The sequence below is a fragment of the Ascaphus truei genome, chromosome 1 (genome assembly GCF_040206685.1).
Source record: "Ascaphus truei isolate aAscTru1 chromosome 1, aAscTru1.hap1, whole genome shotgun sequence".
NCBI lineage: Eukaryota > Metazoa > Chordata > Amphibia > Anura > Ascaphidae > Ascaphus > Ascaphus truei.
In genome coordinates, this window is record NC_134483.1 from 494,354,046 (window position 1) to 494,371,010 (window position 16,965).

General features: G+C 42.6%; 1 protein-coding gene across 2 annotated transcripts in view; it reads right to left on the reverse strand.

The window, feature by feature from the left end:
- Positions 1–16,135: 16,135 nt before the first annotated feature.
- Positions 16,136–16,965, reverse strand: part of LCORL (ligand dependent nuclear receptor corepressor like) — an 86,223-nt gene continuing 85,393 nt past the window's right edge. For both annotated transcript variants that reach the window (XM_075568797.1, XM_075568805.1), the window contains exon 9: positions 16,136–16,694. In XM_075568797.1, the coding sequence (XP_075424912.1) occupies positions 16,662–16,694 (33 nt within the window). In that variant the 3' untranslated portion in view covers positions 16,136–16,661. The remainder of the gene's footprint in view (positions 16,695–16,965) is intronic.

The window sequence follows — 16,965 nt, forward strand, 5'->3', positions numbered from 1 at the left end:
TATCCTCATTTTTTCTAAATCCACTCAAGAACACATCAAACATGTTCAACAAGTACTGTTACGTCTTCGGGAGAACCATCTTTTTGCGAAGCTGGAGAAATGTCAGTTCCACCTCAAATCAGTGGCATTTTTGGGTTACGTCATCTCGGACTCCGGTTTCAATATGGATCCAGAAAAACTTAAGGCTATTCTGGACTGGCCTCGTCCGACTACTCTTAGAGCCGTGCAACGCTTTTTAGGTTTTGCAAACTATTATCGACGTTTCATCCGCAATTTTTTGTCCACCGTATCTTCCATAACTGCCCTCACCAAGAAGGGTGCAGATCCTTCATCTTGGTCGGAGACCGCCATTAGGGCGTTTGATCTGCTAAAAAGGGCTTTTGTGTCTGCTCCCATCCTCACCCACCCAGATCCTAAACTCCCATTTACCTTGGAGGTGGATGCATCGGACATTGGGGCTGGGGCTGTTCTGTCCCAGAGAACATCTCCCTTAGCCAGACTGCACCCATGTGCGTTTTTCTCGAAGAGATTTTCGTCCGCTGAACGGAATTATGATGTCGGGAATAGAGAGCTTTTGGCAATCAAGTTGGCTTTAGAGGAGTGGAGACATTTCTTAGAGGGTACTGAGACACCCATTACCATTCTGACGGATCATAAGAATCTCCTCTACCTAGAAGGGGCACGGCGTTTGAACGCTCGACAAGCCCGCTGGGCTTTGTTTTTTTCACGATTTAATTTTCTCATCTCCTTCATTCCTGGCTCCAAGAATCTAAAGGCGGACGCCCTATCGCGACAGTTCCTGGCGGAGGACAGGTCTGAAGAGCAACTTGAGTCTATTATTCCTTCTAGTTGTATCCTGTCCGCTAATTCGTTTGATATCATGGGCAAGATTCAATCCGAACAGTCACGGACTCCTGAGGGACTCAAGGTTCCGGAGGGAAGACTCTACACGGCACCTCAACACCGCAAGAAGGTTCTCGAGTGGTGTCATTCCTCTAAATCAGCAGGACACCCAGGGATACGGAAGACCAACGACCTGGTTCAACGTACCTTCTGGTGGCCAGAGAGGGCTAAAGATGTGGAGGAGTTTGTAAAGGCGTGTAGTATTTGCGCTCGCAACAAGGTACCTCGGGTCAGACCTGCTGGGCTTCTGCTACCTTTACCCATTCCAGACCGTCCCTGGAACCATATTTCTATGGACTTTATTGTAGAGCTTCCAGAATCCAAAGGAAAAAATACTATTCTGGTGGTCATCGATCGTTTTTCCAAACAGTCGCACCTTGTTCCTTTGAGGGGTCTACCGAATTCCTCCAGGCTGGCAGATGTCTTCATTCAGGAGATTTTTCGTCTTCACGGAGTACCTTCTACCATTGTCTCGGATCGTGGGTCTCAATTCGTGTCGAGGTTTTGGCGTGCCTTTTCCCAGAAGTTGGGGATTTCGCTTCAGTTCTCTTCTGGGTACCATCCACAGACCAATGGGCAGACGGAGAGGGCCAACCAAAACCTGGAACAATACCTTCGATGTTTTATAACTGATACACAGGAGGACTGGGTGGATCTGCTTCCATGGGCCGAGTTTGCTCTGAACTCTCTTCGCAATGATTCTACCCAAGAATCTCCATTCTTTATAAATTTTGGATTTCATCCGTCTCGGTCACCTTTCTCTTCTCTCTCCTCAGGGGTGCCAGCAGTGGACAAGCACGTCGCTCGCCTGAAGGTCTTATGGTCCAAGATTCAGGAGAACTTAAGGGTGGCTACAGGGAGACAGAAACTCCAGGCTGATCGACTTCGACGCCAAGTGCCGGAGTTCGCCCCAGGAGACAGGGTATGGCTCTCGTCCAGGAATATCCGTTTGAAGGTTCCTACCATGAAGCTCGCTCCCAAGTTCCTCGGTCCCTTTACCATAGTTAGGAGGATTAATCCTGTGGCTTACGAGCTACGTCTTCCACCTTCTATGAAGATACCTTCGGTCTTCCATGTGTCCTTACTTAAACCAGTGTTTCGGAGTCCTCGCTTTTCCAAAAATACTTCTTCTCCACGTCCGATTATGATTCAAGGTCAACAGGAATACGAGGTGCAGTTTGTCCTGGATTCTAGAATTTCCAGAGGAGGAGTACAATACTTGGTTCACTGGAAGGGGTTCGGACCAGAGGAACGTTCATGGATTCCTCACCGGGATCTTCACGCACCTCGTCTTCTACAGGCTTTTCATCGCAAGAATCCCTCCAAGCCTTATCATGGTCGCCCGGAGGTCGCCCCTGAAGGGGGGGGTACTGTGAGGATTCTGGAGTCACGCCGCTCACGGCGTGCTCCTCACTTACCTGCAGCTCCGTCTGGGTCTCCCGCGGCGCACATGGACTCCGGAGGCAAGCCGCCGACAGCTGTTCCTCCTATGCGCGCGCGCGCACGTCTTCCTCTCTCTTCTGCTCTCGGAGCAGGGCGTGGGTCCGCGCACGCAGCCGATGGCACTGATTCACGGAGGCGCGGCCACACGGAGGCGCTCCCGCCTCTTAAAGGCACAACACCTCTTTTGATGGCCATCACCAAATACAGTCAGGCTGCTGGGCTTTATGGCTCCTCCCCTGGGACTCCTTCTGGACCTATACCTGCTGTAACCTGGCCTTTCCACACACCTCCACCTTGCTGCGCTGCTATTGGATCCTCTCTCTTATATATACCTTGCAGAGTCACTGACTCGTTGGCTGAGCATAGAACCAGTTGTTCTCACCTCTCTCTGCCTCCTTATTCTAATTCGCAGACTTCCTCGTGAACTGAACCGGCTTCCGCTACGTCTTCCTGTACCTCTGGCATCCCGTACTCGGCATATGGCTACACGACTCTCCGCACCTCTGGCATCCCGATCCTGGCTTACGGTAAACGACAACGTCCCTCTCTCTAACCCCGGACTTGGCTAACGGCCTCTCTACCTACCGTACCTCTCCTACCCCGATCCGGAATCCCAGACCACTCTTCAATCAAGACGTGCCCTCGTGGCTGTGGGTGGCGTTATTTCCTATCCCACCTCAGCACCGCGGTCCCGTCTCGTTTGTGGTGAGCACATCCTTACACTGAGCCGCTTAGCATAGCTAACCAATCCCCCTTTCTCTGCGACATCTTGTCTCTCTCTCCCCGACATCTGCTAGGGGAAAGCCGTTTACATCTACCCCTCTCCACTTAGCACTCTAAAATGTCAATCCTTTCTTAACGCCGGACTCTGTCAGCCGTTCTGGGACTATCCCAGCAGGTCTTAGAAGTCCAGGCTAAGTTATGCATGAGTTACATATAGGAATGCCCGGCCATACACCTTTTGATCACTGTACTTGTGGATCAAGGGCTTCCACTGCTCCGCCCGCCTGAATGCAAAGTCTTCTGCTCTTATAATATTAATACACTTAAAAGAGGGGGACTTTCATTCATGACTTTTCATGAAAGTTTATAAAAAGTAAAATATACCCTTTTTAATAATTTACCCGCAGCCACACACACAGCAAAATTCAAAGCGCTAGGACATTCTTAGCCAACGTTAGCTTACCGTTTATCTGCTATGCGCGAGGCTGCTGGAGTTTAAAAATCTTTTTTCCTTTCTGCGGTCTGCAGGGGAACACTATACTTGCAATACTCATAGTTGATACATAACTGTTGCAATACTTATACAGTTTCACTCAGGATATGGATGGGGTCCCCTTATACCTAGCGGGACACACACAGACATTTTTTAATACATTTACAGTGTGCAGTGAGCTGCAGAGCTGACATTCTACATTTCCCCAATATGGCTCAGGGGCACCAAGCCGGGCATAATACCTTTTATTTACAGGTCTGGGTACCCCTTAGTCACAAATAGTTTAAAAGGTTTTTTACGTAAAGCAACATAAATTTTATCTAGATACAGGCAAATGTTTATAAGGTTTCCCTGGTCCCACTCAAAGATTCAGGGTGTGTGGATATTTGGGATTTCTTATGGAAGCAGGTTACCAATGTTTTATTATAAATTGATGACAAGAAGGTTGGCACTTATAAAGATACAAAAAAATGTAAGCTCTTTGCCAAGAGGGTGTTAATCTACTGTATGAGCAAGATGTGATATCTTCTTAATGTCAGGATAATTTACATAAAAAATAGAATACTGACCCTACCTGTAAAACAATCTCATGTTTATTTTATCAGAATCAGTACCTTTTGGGATTAATTGGAGATATGCTCTAGGATCCCCAAAACCATATCTGCTATCCATAAGAAATGTATGGTGGGCAAGGCAGAGGGTACTACAGAAAGTGACAAGGAGACTGATGATGGTCCTATGTCAGATACTCAACCTAAAGTGAAGGGAATTTAAAACGATTTAAAGACATTGATTGCTGAATTGAGAGAAATGAGAGTGAGAGGTGGTGAACAAAATCAGATCCCTCCTGAGTGTCCAGATTATAATGATACAGAAAACTAAGGGACAGTTTATTATCTGATTAAGCTAAATGAAAAAGTGCCTGATGATACAATTTCCACCTACCCCAGTCGGATGAACATTTTCCGCTTCCTCTCCAAGGAGAGAAGCAGTCCTTTCTCGTAAACAAATTTTTTTTGGGGGGGGGGGGTTCTTCCCCGAATTAATTACTCATGCAAGGTCTAATTATAATGCAAAATGCCACCTCATTGAGAAGTAAAAATGTAGTGATTTTATAAATGTAAAAATTGATCAAATGTGAGAAAAAAAAGCGCAACAAAGTTTCCCTAAAATTACTCATTTATTAAGGCCTGCTCAAGGAAAAAAAATATGACTATTTTTTTATTTTGGACATAAATTTCACTTTGGTAGTGAAGTCATGGTACACCATTTAGTATGCAGGACTTCTCAGACATGCACACGTGTGTGAAACCAGGCAAGGTAAATGCTCGGCCAATAACAAAAGGCTCAAACATAATGTTACTTTCTTATTTAAGATCCCATGGCCCGGGGGAGTGGAGGTGTTGAAAAGGAGCTGAGTGCCTTTTGCTCGGTTTACTGAGGGAGGTGTGGAGGAGGGTGCACCTCCGTAAAATGTTTCATCTTTGTGTAATTTGGGTTGACCGTGTAAAAATTGATAAAATATTCTTGTCTGAATAAATTACACCTTCAAAGCCCAATTTTACAGTAAGAAGCAACCTCATTGCTAAAATAATAATGTCATTTGAACAATGTTGAAATTTATGAAATATAAAAAAAAACATTACATAAAGTGTTTCTTCAAATCACTTATTTATGAATCCCTTCAAGAGAAAAAAAGAAGAAAAAAAAGGATATGCCTTGTGAAGTCATTCTAGCCAAGTTACAGTGCAGGTCTTCTTATCAGCCATGCAAGACCCGAAGCATACATAATGTGTCTTTCTGTGTGAATGTCCTGGATCGTCCAGGGGTGGTGTTAATAACGAATCAAATGCCTTTTCCTTGGTTTTGTGGGGGGGGAGGTGCAACGAAAATGTTTCAACTTGGTGTACCTATACATAACGCTGTGATGACCGTGCAGGATTACAGTTGAAAGAAATCATTTGAAATGTTGTAAAATATAAAGAACATTTTTCAGTCCCTTGAAGAGTCATAGAGAAATTAAAAACGCAGTGATGTTATAAATGTAAAAATTGATTAAGAATTAAAAAAAAATGCATTGAATAAGGTTTTGTTTACAGCTCACAATTATTTTCTCCTTCTCTTAAAAAAAGGTTCCTTTAATTTTTTTTGTTTACCGTTGGATTTCTACAGTACTGTAAGTCAGATTGGCAGTGAAGGCTTTCTATTGTACACTGTTCACAATACTCATGCGTGAAGAACCAGGAAATTAAAATTTCTATACCAGCAGACAAATCATGAAACCGTCTTAGACTTTTAGATAGCTACAGTGCTGTACTGTAGTCCCATGCATTTGCTTTGTGGGGGTGGACGGGGGGGAGGTGAGATGCAACTCAATTGGTCTGTTTTACAGTACTGCACGGATGATCGTGAAGGATTAGGAAACAATTGTTTGAACTGTTTGCAAATGTAGTTATTTTCTAAATCTTAACATTGATTATATATGTAAAAAAAAAAAAGCATCACTTAATGTTTTCCATTAACCATGAAGTGGAATAAAATCAGGGGTGTACAGCATTGTGCGTAACAACCGGATCACTCATGTAATCAGCATTATAGTTGACAGGTGCCTGCTGAAGTCGGTAATCAGACGAGGCCAGATAGCAAGGATTGCTGTTCACCAGGTTTTCAGTCACAATCGGCCCGTTATTGCAATAGTATTGGGAAGCCGGTTTGGGTACACGTACACTGCAGGGTCGGGAAGTACATACAGGAACTGTACGAATCTTAAATGGATGAAACCCAACCTTTTTTTCTTTTGCAGTCGCCATGAACTAACATACCGGCAAAAGCTGGGAGCACAGACCAATATCCTCTTGTACAGGTATCCCCCAGAGGAGGAGGGTGTGTGCAAAAAAAAGCAATCATCATTAGTTAATGTTTGCCTTATCGAATGCTTCCAGCCACGTTGGTTCGGTGAAAATTTGAAGAATTCATATTTTTCAATTATATAGTCGTAAATCTGTACTAAAGTTACCTTCTTATCTGTTCCAGCATTAATTGCAGAAAATATGAGAAATGCGTAACTACATTGTGCTTTGGTATAAAAACTTGACATGATGTCCATTCACCAAGTGCAGCGATAGCAATGTAGAATAACGGGACAATCATTGTGTATCCTGTGGAGATTTTAATTATGAAACGTATAAATTTGATAACGTCTTCAGTGAGCAACGTCAATGGATGACTGTTGTGGCCACTCTTTTTTTATCTAGTTTTTAAACACCTGCAAAATGACTACACACAACTCACTGGTTGCCCTGTGCAAAGGAATTCTCTTTGCAATCTGGCGGAAACACGCAAAACTGCACCCAATCAAATCACAATCACATTAATCACGGAAAATCAACAACGGTAAACATCCGTGTGATTGACAGCGTTCACAGAAGATTAACGAATGAATGCCGCGTGGAATACAGCAGACTTTATGAAAACGGGGCAGAGAAATTATCGAATAATGGCCGCTGCATCTGTACACCATGAAGGGCGTCCTGCAATTAATAAAATATTTTGTGATGAATTCGTCTCCTGTTATTTTTGAGCTGTATTTGATCTTGTCTCTAGAGGCATGAGTACATGCCTTATACGCATGTCAGCTAAAAAAAAAAACATAGGCTTTGATAACCATGGTTGTGGTATCTCAACTTTTTTCCTCTTGAATAGACTATGTGCAAGTTTGTTTTTCAAATTAGCAGCTTTTGTAAAGATGACTTTAGGGTAATTCATTAAATTTCCTTTCAGCACGGGATCTTTTTGTAGCAGATGCCAGTGTTTACGAATTATATTCCTAATTCTTCTGGCATCCTTATTAAATTTAGATACAAATGGAATCTTAAACTCATTTGTTTGCTCTTTTGCCCTTGGAACTAGCATTTAAGCTTTAAATGAAGTTACTCTGTTTATGGCTTTGTCAATAAGAACTGGATCATACTTTCTCTCTAAAAATCTATATTTGAGTACTTTAGTTTGTTTTTTTAAAAACTCCATCGTCCGTGCAATCCCTCCGTATTTGTCGGAATTGTTCAAAGGGGATGTTGTCAATGCATTGCCTATGATGACAGCTCGAGTTTAATAAATAATTGTTGGCGTCAAAATTTTAAAAAAAATGTTTTCGTTTTAAGAATGCCGTTTTCAACATAGATGGTCAAGTCCAAAAAAATCTGTCTTTCTGACTCCACTGGGATGTAAATAACAAATTTATACGGTTGTTATTGATGTATTGTAAGAAGGTATTGAGTTCAACCTCACTCTCTTTCCAAATAAACAACACATCGCCTATATACCACCTTTATAGGACCAGGTTCGCACCAAAGATATGTTCATACCAAATCGTGTCTGTTTCCCAATTGGCCCTAAATATATTTGCATAACTAGGTACGAACCTGGTCCCCATTGCCGTCCCGCATTTTTGGAGGTAATATGTATCATTAAACCAAAAAATGTTATGATCTAAGACGAATTGTATGCCTTCCAATAGAAACTCCTTCTGTTCTTTCTTCCTCACTGCTTCACAGCCGTCACAAGTTACTAAGAAGTAATCATCCTGCCAGCTTATGTCAAAGAATATTTAATACTGTGGTGTCATGCAAATGTGCTCTAGATTCAAAAAAAGAAAAATGCACACAATGCACACCGGAGATTAAAATATAGTAAATTATTTATTAATAAAACAAAACAAAAAATAACCGAGGGGATCCAACCCCACCTCAGTACATGTGTGTCATAGATCCAGGTTCGGTTACAATGAACAAAAACCACATAAATAATCAATTATAACTAATAAAACTAAATCTATAAACAACATAACAAAAGGTATATAAAATAATAAAAAGGAAGACAATGTTCAATAAAACGGGATAAATGAATGATCCTGACGAAGCACGTAGTGCGAAACGCGAAGAGGTCACGACAGGTCACTCTGTGCGTATTCTGACAGGCCGAGACGGCGTTTGCAGGAAGCTCGGGCAGTGATAACATCTCTGGCGGTGGCGTGGCAGGACCCCAAAACGTTCGGCGCGGAACCCGCTCTGGGCTTCAGTGTAAGTCTCCGTCTCCCCCTGCCAGCCTTAAGCAGCTGTTCAGCTATATTTTTAGCCAATCCAGGATTCATTTATCCCGTTTTATTGAACATTGTCTTCCTTTTTATTATTTTATATACCATTTGTTATGTTGTTTATAGATTTAGTTTTATTAGTTATAATTGATTATTTATGTGGTTTTTGTTCATTGTAACCGAACCCGGATCTATGACACACATGTACTGAGGTGGGGTTGGATCCCCTCGGTTATTTTTTGTTTTGTTTTATTAATAAATAATTTACTATATTTTAATCTCCGGTGCGCATTATGTGCATTTTTCTTTCTTTCTTTTCAAGGTGTCCCCCTTTTTGAGGGTCACCTTGTATCAGGAGCTTACTAGGGAGACGCTCCACACACATGCTGCAAGGGGATTTACGTTTCCAACAAATGAGACACCTGCAGCACGAGCGCTTAATTTCCTACATTATCTGTGCTCTAGATTCAACCACATTTTTTCAGATAAAAATCTATGTACTGAGATAGATTGGAGGTTAACGACCCTATACCTGAGATTATTGGTCTTCCTGGCGGTCTCTCTAAATTCTTGTGGATTTTCGGTAGAAAATAAAAGATCGCCATGGTTGGTTTTTCTCTCATAAGGTAATTACAGACGAGACCACGAGTATTCTAAAGCTTGCCTTAAACTAGCCCGGTTACATTCTGGGTATGTGCTGGGTGTAACCTGGTTAGTTTAAGGCATTCCTGCATTGACTAATGACCCATAGGATTAACACAGCAGGGGTCCATGGCAGTCCCATTCAGTTTGAATGGAACTGCCAGGGACCCCCACTGTTAATCTGATCGGCCATTAATCAATGCAAAAATGCTGGGTCTAGTTTAAGGCAAGTTTAAGGCATGTATCCAGCATGTACCTGGGTCTTTTTGGCGATTGCTACTGGTTTGTAAGAATAGTCGCAGTCTCTGCTGTATACTCTTTGTCTTTTAATATCACTAATGTCTTCCCTGTGTTCAATATCAATTGTATTGTATTGTGTGTCTTTATTTATATGGCGCCATAAATGTACATAGCGCTTCACAGTAGTAATACATATCATATAAATAACAAATAATATAAATAACAGATCATGGGAATAAGTGCTTCAGACATACTGTAAAAGTAACATTAAGGAAGGAGTCCCTGCTCCGAGAAGCTTACAATCTAATTGGTAGGTAGGGAGAACGTACAGAGACAGTAGGAGGGAATTCTAGTAAGTGCGTCTGCAGGGGGCCAAGCTTTATGTATCATGTGTCCATGATTATCCAGTGCTATTCATATGCTTCTTTAAGCAGATGTGTCATAAGGTGAGTCTTAAAGGTGGATAGTAAGGGGGCTAGTCGGGTATTGAGGGGAAGGGCATTCCAGAGGTTTGGGGCAGAAAGTGAGAAAGGTTTAAGGCAGGAGAGAGCTTTAGATACAAAGGGGGTAGAAAGAAGACATCCTTGAGAAGAACGCAAGAGTCGGGATGGTGCATAGCGAGAAATTAGGGCTGAAATGTAAGGAGGGGCAGAAGAATGTAAAGCTTTAAAAGTGAGAAGGAGAATTGAGTGTGAGATACGGGATTTAATCCGAAGCCAGGAGAGGGATTTCAGGAGGGGAGATGCGGATACAGATTTAGGAAAGAGTAGCGTGATTCTGGCAGCAGCGTTTAGGATAGATTGTAGGGGAGACAGGAAGGCCGGACAGCAGGAGGTTGCAGTAATCGAGACGTGAGAGAATGAGGGCCTGAGTCAGAGTTTTAGCAGTTGAGTAACAGAGGAAAGGGCGTATCTTTGTGATATTGCGGAGGAAAAAGCGACAAGTTTTAGAAACGTTTTGAATATGAGAGGAGAATGAGAGAGAGGAATCAAGTGTAACCCCTAGGCAGCGTGCTTGGGCTACTGGGTGAATGATCATAATTCCAATAGCAATGTGGAAGGAGGTTGTAGGGCCAGGTTTGGGAGGAAGTATAAGGAGCTCTGTTTTTGCCATGTTAAGTTTCAGTCGGCGGATGGCCATCCAGGATGATATTCCAGAGAGGCATTGAGAAACTTTGGTCTGTATAGCAGGTGTAAGGTCAGGGGTTGAAAGGTAAATTTGTGTGTCGTCAGCATAGAGGTGATATTTAAACCCAAAATATGTGATTAGGTCACCTAGAGAGTGTGTAAAGAGAAAAGAGAAGGGGTCCCAGGACAGAGCCCTGGGGTACCCCCACAGAGCGATCAATAGAGGAGGAGGAGGTGTTCACAAAAGAGACACTGAAAGTACGATGGGAGAGGTAAGAGGAGATCCAGGATAAAGCTTTATTCCGAATACCAAGAGTATGGAGAATGTGAAGAAGAGGGTGGTCCACGGTGTCGAATGTTGCAGAGAGGTTGAGTAATATGAGCAGAGTGTAATGACCTCTGTCATTGGCAGCATGGAGGTCGTCAGTTATTTTAGTGAGGGCTGTTTCAGTAGAGTGAGCAGTGCGGAAGCCAGATTGTAGAGGATCTAGGAGAGAATAGGTGTTGAGAAAGTGTAGCAATCGAGAGAATACAAGACGTTCAAGGAGTTTGGAGGCAAAAGGCAGGAGGGAGACAGGTCGATAGTTAGAAGGACAGGTAGGGTCAAGCTTGCTGTTTTTGAGTAATGGTATAACAGTTGCATGCTTGACGGAGGATGGAAAGGTACCAGAGTAGAGGGAAGAGTTAAAGATCTGTGTGAGCATAGGGATTATAGGAGCAAGAGGTTTTAGGAGATGGGAGGGAATGGGAACAAGAGGGCAAGTGGTAGAGGGAGAAGAGGAGATCAGCAGTGACACATCCTCCTCCGAGATAGCGGAAAAAGAGTCAAGAAGGGCAGGAGGAGAGTTGGGAAGCATTGTGGGATGGGAGGAGGCAACAGATGGGATGTTCTGCCATATGGATTCCACCTTTTCCTTAAAAAAGTCAGCAAAGTCCTGAGGTGAGATGGAGGAAGAAGAGGAGGCAGCTGAGGGTGGTCTGAGTAGAGAGTCAAAGACAGAAAAGAGACGGCGTGGGTTAGACTTGTGTGTTGATTAGTGATGAAAAGTAGGTTTGTTTAGCCTGAGAGAGGGCAGAGTTGAAACACGATAGCATAAATTTGTAGTGAATGAAGTCTGCGAGCGTATGAGATTTCCTCCAGAGGCGTTCAGAGGAACGTGTGGAGGAACGCAGCATGCGTGTGGGAGTTTAGCCAGGGTGTGGGGTTAGAAGGGGGGGAGGGACGGCAGAGAGAAAGCCGGGCATGAAGATCAAGAGAGGAATATAAGACAGAGTTGTAGTTCCTGACCAGGTTGTCAGGGTCTGAAGCAGAACTGAGAGGAGAGGGAGGAGCGTAAAGTGGAATCAAGAGCTGGTAGGTTAATAGAGCGCAGGTTTCTGCAAAAATGAGGGCGAGGTGGAGATGGAGAGAAGCGAGAGAGCGAAAATGAGATGAAGTGATGGTCAGAGAGAGGAAAAGGGGAAATGGAGAAATCGGAGAGAGAAGTTTTTAGTGAAAACCAGGTCTAGGTAGTGTCCATCCTTGTGGGTGCTGGCTTCAGTCCACTGTTGAAGGCCAAAAGAAGAGGTTAGAGAAAGAAAGCGGGAAGCCCAAGGGAGAGAGGGGTCATCAATGTGGCAATTGAAGTCCCCAAGGAGAAGAACAGGGGAGTCTGAGGAGGGAGAGAAAGAGAGCCAGGATTCAAAGTAAGAAAGGCAGAAGGGGGATGAGTAGAGGAAGGTGGGCGATAGATGACCAACACATGGACCGGGAGAGGAGAGAAGATCTGGACTGTGTGAACCTCAAAGGAGGGAAAAGCAAGAGAGGGAGGAATAGGAACGGTTCGGTAGCGGCAGAGAGAGAGCAGGAGCCCCACGCCTCCACCCCTGCCATCAGGGCGCGGAGTGTGGGAGAAGGAAAGGCCACCATGAGATTGCAGCTTCCAGAGCAGAGTCAGACTGAGTGAGCCAGGTCTCAGTTATGGCAAATAGGAGCAGAGAGTGAGAAAGAAGTCATGCACAGAGAGGAACTTGTTAGAGAGGGAGCGAGCATTCCAAAGGGCAAGGGAGAAAGGGAGAGAGGAGGAAGGGTGGCAGGGGATGGGTATGAGGTTGGAGAAGTTTACACCAGAAGGAGTAGAAGTTGCATGTGGAAGGCGAGGACAAGAGGAAGTAGAAATAAGGCAGGGACCAGGATTGGAAGAGATATCCCCAGAAGCGAGGAGAAGCATGGACAGAAAGAGAATGTGTGAGGATGATTTGTAGGGGTGTGTTTTAGTGCAGGAGGTATAGCTGTATGGCGACAGAAGGCGCAGGTAAGAGAGGAGTTCATGTGAACTGAGAAGTGGTGAAGTAAGGAGAGATGGCGAAATATGAAGAGTTAGAGACATGATGGAGGCTGGTGGAAGGAAGTGCATAATTTGAAAATAAGTGAGGTTACAACAAATATAAAATGTAAAGGCGGCATCACAGCAATAGTAATGTGTTGAGATGTGCAGTCTGGGATGATATACTCCTTTCCAGCATGGTTCAAATGCAGGCAGCAGAAGCAGTAGATGGTGTCCACTTTTTCCACTTCTTTTTGAACTTCCTTTTTTAAACCTCCACACTACTTTAAAGATTTCTACTTAAAAGCATTTCTACTTAGAAGCAAATGCTGCAGGCAGCAATGGCTGTTGTGAGTTTACTTACATACTCTTACAAAGTCACCTGGCTGGACTAAACAACTTAATTAGCACATGTGAGGGACGTTACAGCAAATGGTTTGAAAGACGAATTAAATTAAGACACAGTATGATGATTGCAGGACAGACAATTTGAGATGTTTTTACCTAAATTGAACTAAATAGGCAGCAGGGTATGATGATTGCAGGACAGACAATTTGAGATGTTTTTACCTAAATTGAACTAAATAGGCAGCAGGGTATGACAACATCAATGACAACTCAGTCTTAAATTTGTTAGTAGGGTCTACATTTAATGTCTCATAGGTGACACGGTCACTTAAAACCCTCTCCGCTTCCTTAAGGTAATATTCCGTGTCCTTAATGACTACTCTCCCCCCCCCCCCCCGCCCTTGTCTGCCTGTGAAAATATTCTCTCTAGATAGAAGTTTATAAACACTAGGGGGGTCTGTCAGTGAAAATACGTTATCTATGATTGTTTTGCAATTTTGAAACCAGGCTTTTAAAACTTTTTTTTTAACACTGTTATAAACAGTTGTAGTATATTGTGATAAAAGTGATGAAGGCGCGAACAACTTAAAGAAGAAAGTGATAAAATTAAAATTAAATAATAAAAAACAAGTGTTAAGATGATGAAAAAGATAGTTTCTACACCCAGCTCAAAAACCTCCTGGTGGGACCTGATTCACGAGTTCCAACGGTTAAAGCAGTGTCTCAAACAATCCAGGGGGAGCATATGAGGAAAAGAAAACAAATGGTACACAAATAAGTGCAGACGTAATGAATTCAATGAATTTTTCAGACAGTGTCTTGGCTCATATGATTAATCTACTCACAGGACGTCAGCAAATCAAAGGCAGTTGGCAAATTGGGTTGCCACCCATATAGATCGTGGTAGTCAGGACCCCTCTTTAAACACTACGTCAGCAATACACGTGTTATATGCAAGATGAGAGAGAAGACTACATAGTGCGATCAATATGGTACATAAATCTTTATAAAACGAAGGTTTAAAAATGCGCACTTACAACAAGTCAATTAAAATCATGCATGTATCACACAAATGGTGAAAAATGGAGGTTTTTCCGAACTGCTCACCGCCTCCTTTAGGTATTCGGCAGGCTCCCACTGCTCGTGACTGTAATCAGAACTCCCCTCCTTGCGCCCGTCCGGAAGGATGACGTCACGGCTGCAGGGCTGGTGTGCTACGGATCGCCTCCAAGTCCAAAATTGGTCCACTCAACGCGTTTCTCCCAGCTGGCAAGAGCTGTTCTCGGCTTCGTTGTAGGTAGTCTTTTCCTACACTATCTACAGTCATAATTACTGGTATGTTGGATTCTGACAATCTGATGATACTGGTTACTTCCTTTCTGCACCTCGATGGTGGATGTAGGATATAGCTGTAATGTGACCAGTGTAAATGTTCACTTGATTAACTGTTTAACAAAGCATTCGTTAAAAAACAAACATTTTTAAACAGGTTTGAAGCAGAGGTCTTCCTATTGGCCCACGTGACACAGGGCATTTAAACTGAACTTACATCCTGGCACCCCCTTCCGAAATCTCAGGAAGAACAGGATCCCTACAGCTGAAATTAATGTGGTTCAGCTCCAGGGACCCTCTGGTTCCCGAGTTACCTCGAAAGAGAGTGCTGGTATGCTCAGTTTAAATGTCTCGCGTCACAGGGGCCAATAGAAAGCCGCAAATAATGATTGTTGTTGCTTTCTATTGGCCCACGGGACATTTAAGCCGCCATTATGTTAGCAAAACTAGAGCGGCTACCAGCACACCCTTCCGAGGCAAATATCTTGGTAAGCAGGCTGTCCCTGGAGCTGCTACAAACCTATTAAAAAGTAGCTTTGCTTCTGCTCTTCACCAGCTACGTTGAACCAACAAGTCTTAAAAACTAGCTTCCCATCCTGAAGTGCAAGCATCTGTGGTTATCAAAACCCACTTAATCTGGGTTAGTCATGTGCCTTTGAGTAAATTGGCTTCTGCTTCCCACCATTTCAGAGAGATGGGTGGTTTTGGAAGTAGACCCATTTTTTGCAAAAGATCCTGAGCATTTTTTTCCCATACTGACAGCCCATGCAATTTAGGTGCTTAGATTTTTTAATGCAATTATTTGGTCTGATATGGACCTCTGATAAGGACTTTGCTTTGCCGCCAAAAGAGAAAAGGGGTAAATTAGTCAGTAGGAAGGGAAATTTAAAAAAAAATAACAGCCCCAAAAAGAATTTGAGCAACTAGAAAACTTCCCTACTTCTGTGTTGGATGTGTCCTGCCTCCAAGTGGAGTATTTTATCTCTAGACATGTGCCAACATGGAGGGATTGAAGAGAAAAAAAAGCTTTTCAGTGGGAAGAGAGCGAGAAAGAAAAGTGAGAGATTTGATTCATTGGTCAAATTAAGGTCACCAGTATTCTAAATTATTCCGGTTTCAAATTTCAAAGCACCTGGCAACCATGGTTGGACTTCATTAGTGTTCCAGGACTTCATTTAGATTCCATTCTGCTACAAAGTCTAATGGTCTACTGTAAGTTGATTGTACTTGTTCCCTCTCATATGAAGTTGCTTACCAAGTCCAATAATTGGTTATGCAGCAATACCTTCTAACAAATCAATCTCTGTAACAATCCACATTCCCTGAATATACAACCTCTCCCCCCTTTTATCATTTCTGTATCCTTTTATTATGCTGAAAAAATTCAAACCAATACAATTTCAGTGTAAAAGAAAAACTGCTAAAGATGGTTGGCTAATTACATGAATAATTTTAGGAAAAAATAAATAATACAATACACATGAACTTTATTTTTCAAGTGTCATTTATCAGTAGATGATACAAAATGCACAACAATCAAATTGCAACTAAAAACTTTGCAATTCTGGTGTTAATGTAGTGTAAAAAAAAAAAAAAAGTACTTTTTATTTTGAAGGTAGCTCTTCTAGCAATGCTACATAGTAATGTATGATGTACCACGAGTTGCATAAAAGATCAAATGTATTACAATTCTGACACAAAAATAAACTGGAGGAAAAAAGATAATTTTTGTTTAACACTCTTAAGTACAACTCAAAAGAAAATAATTTTCAATGTAACAGTTGCATATCCTAGGGTGGACATCAATTTCTTATTGGAAAAATAAAAATGCCAAAGGAGAAAGGCTTTCAGTGAATTTTACTGCACTTTGAAACATGTAGGAATATACAAATAGTGCAAACTACATGTTGTAGCTCTTGGCTGTAAAACATCATGGAAGGACAAAGATTCAGATCTCCAACTGAATGGGTGACAAAGGCACTCTTGATTTCGTTCATTGCTTTTATTCAGTGTTAAGTTTTGTTCTTTTCACAAGTACCATCATGCTGAAAGAGGAGATAAAAGATATTTAGTACATGCAATGCACATCATTGTATGTTAAAATGCAGTGAAAGACTATTAAAGCAAAACATGTTAAGGATGCAAATCTAAGGTCTATTTTCAGGCAACTATCAAATGCCATGCGATTTGCCTACAGTCTAAACCAATGCTCTTCAACCGGGGTTCCGTGCAATTTTCAGGAAATTTGAAAATTGTACCAAATACAGAAGAATTTACCATGCATCTGATCTCAGACGCGCTATTAGAGGGTCGGGG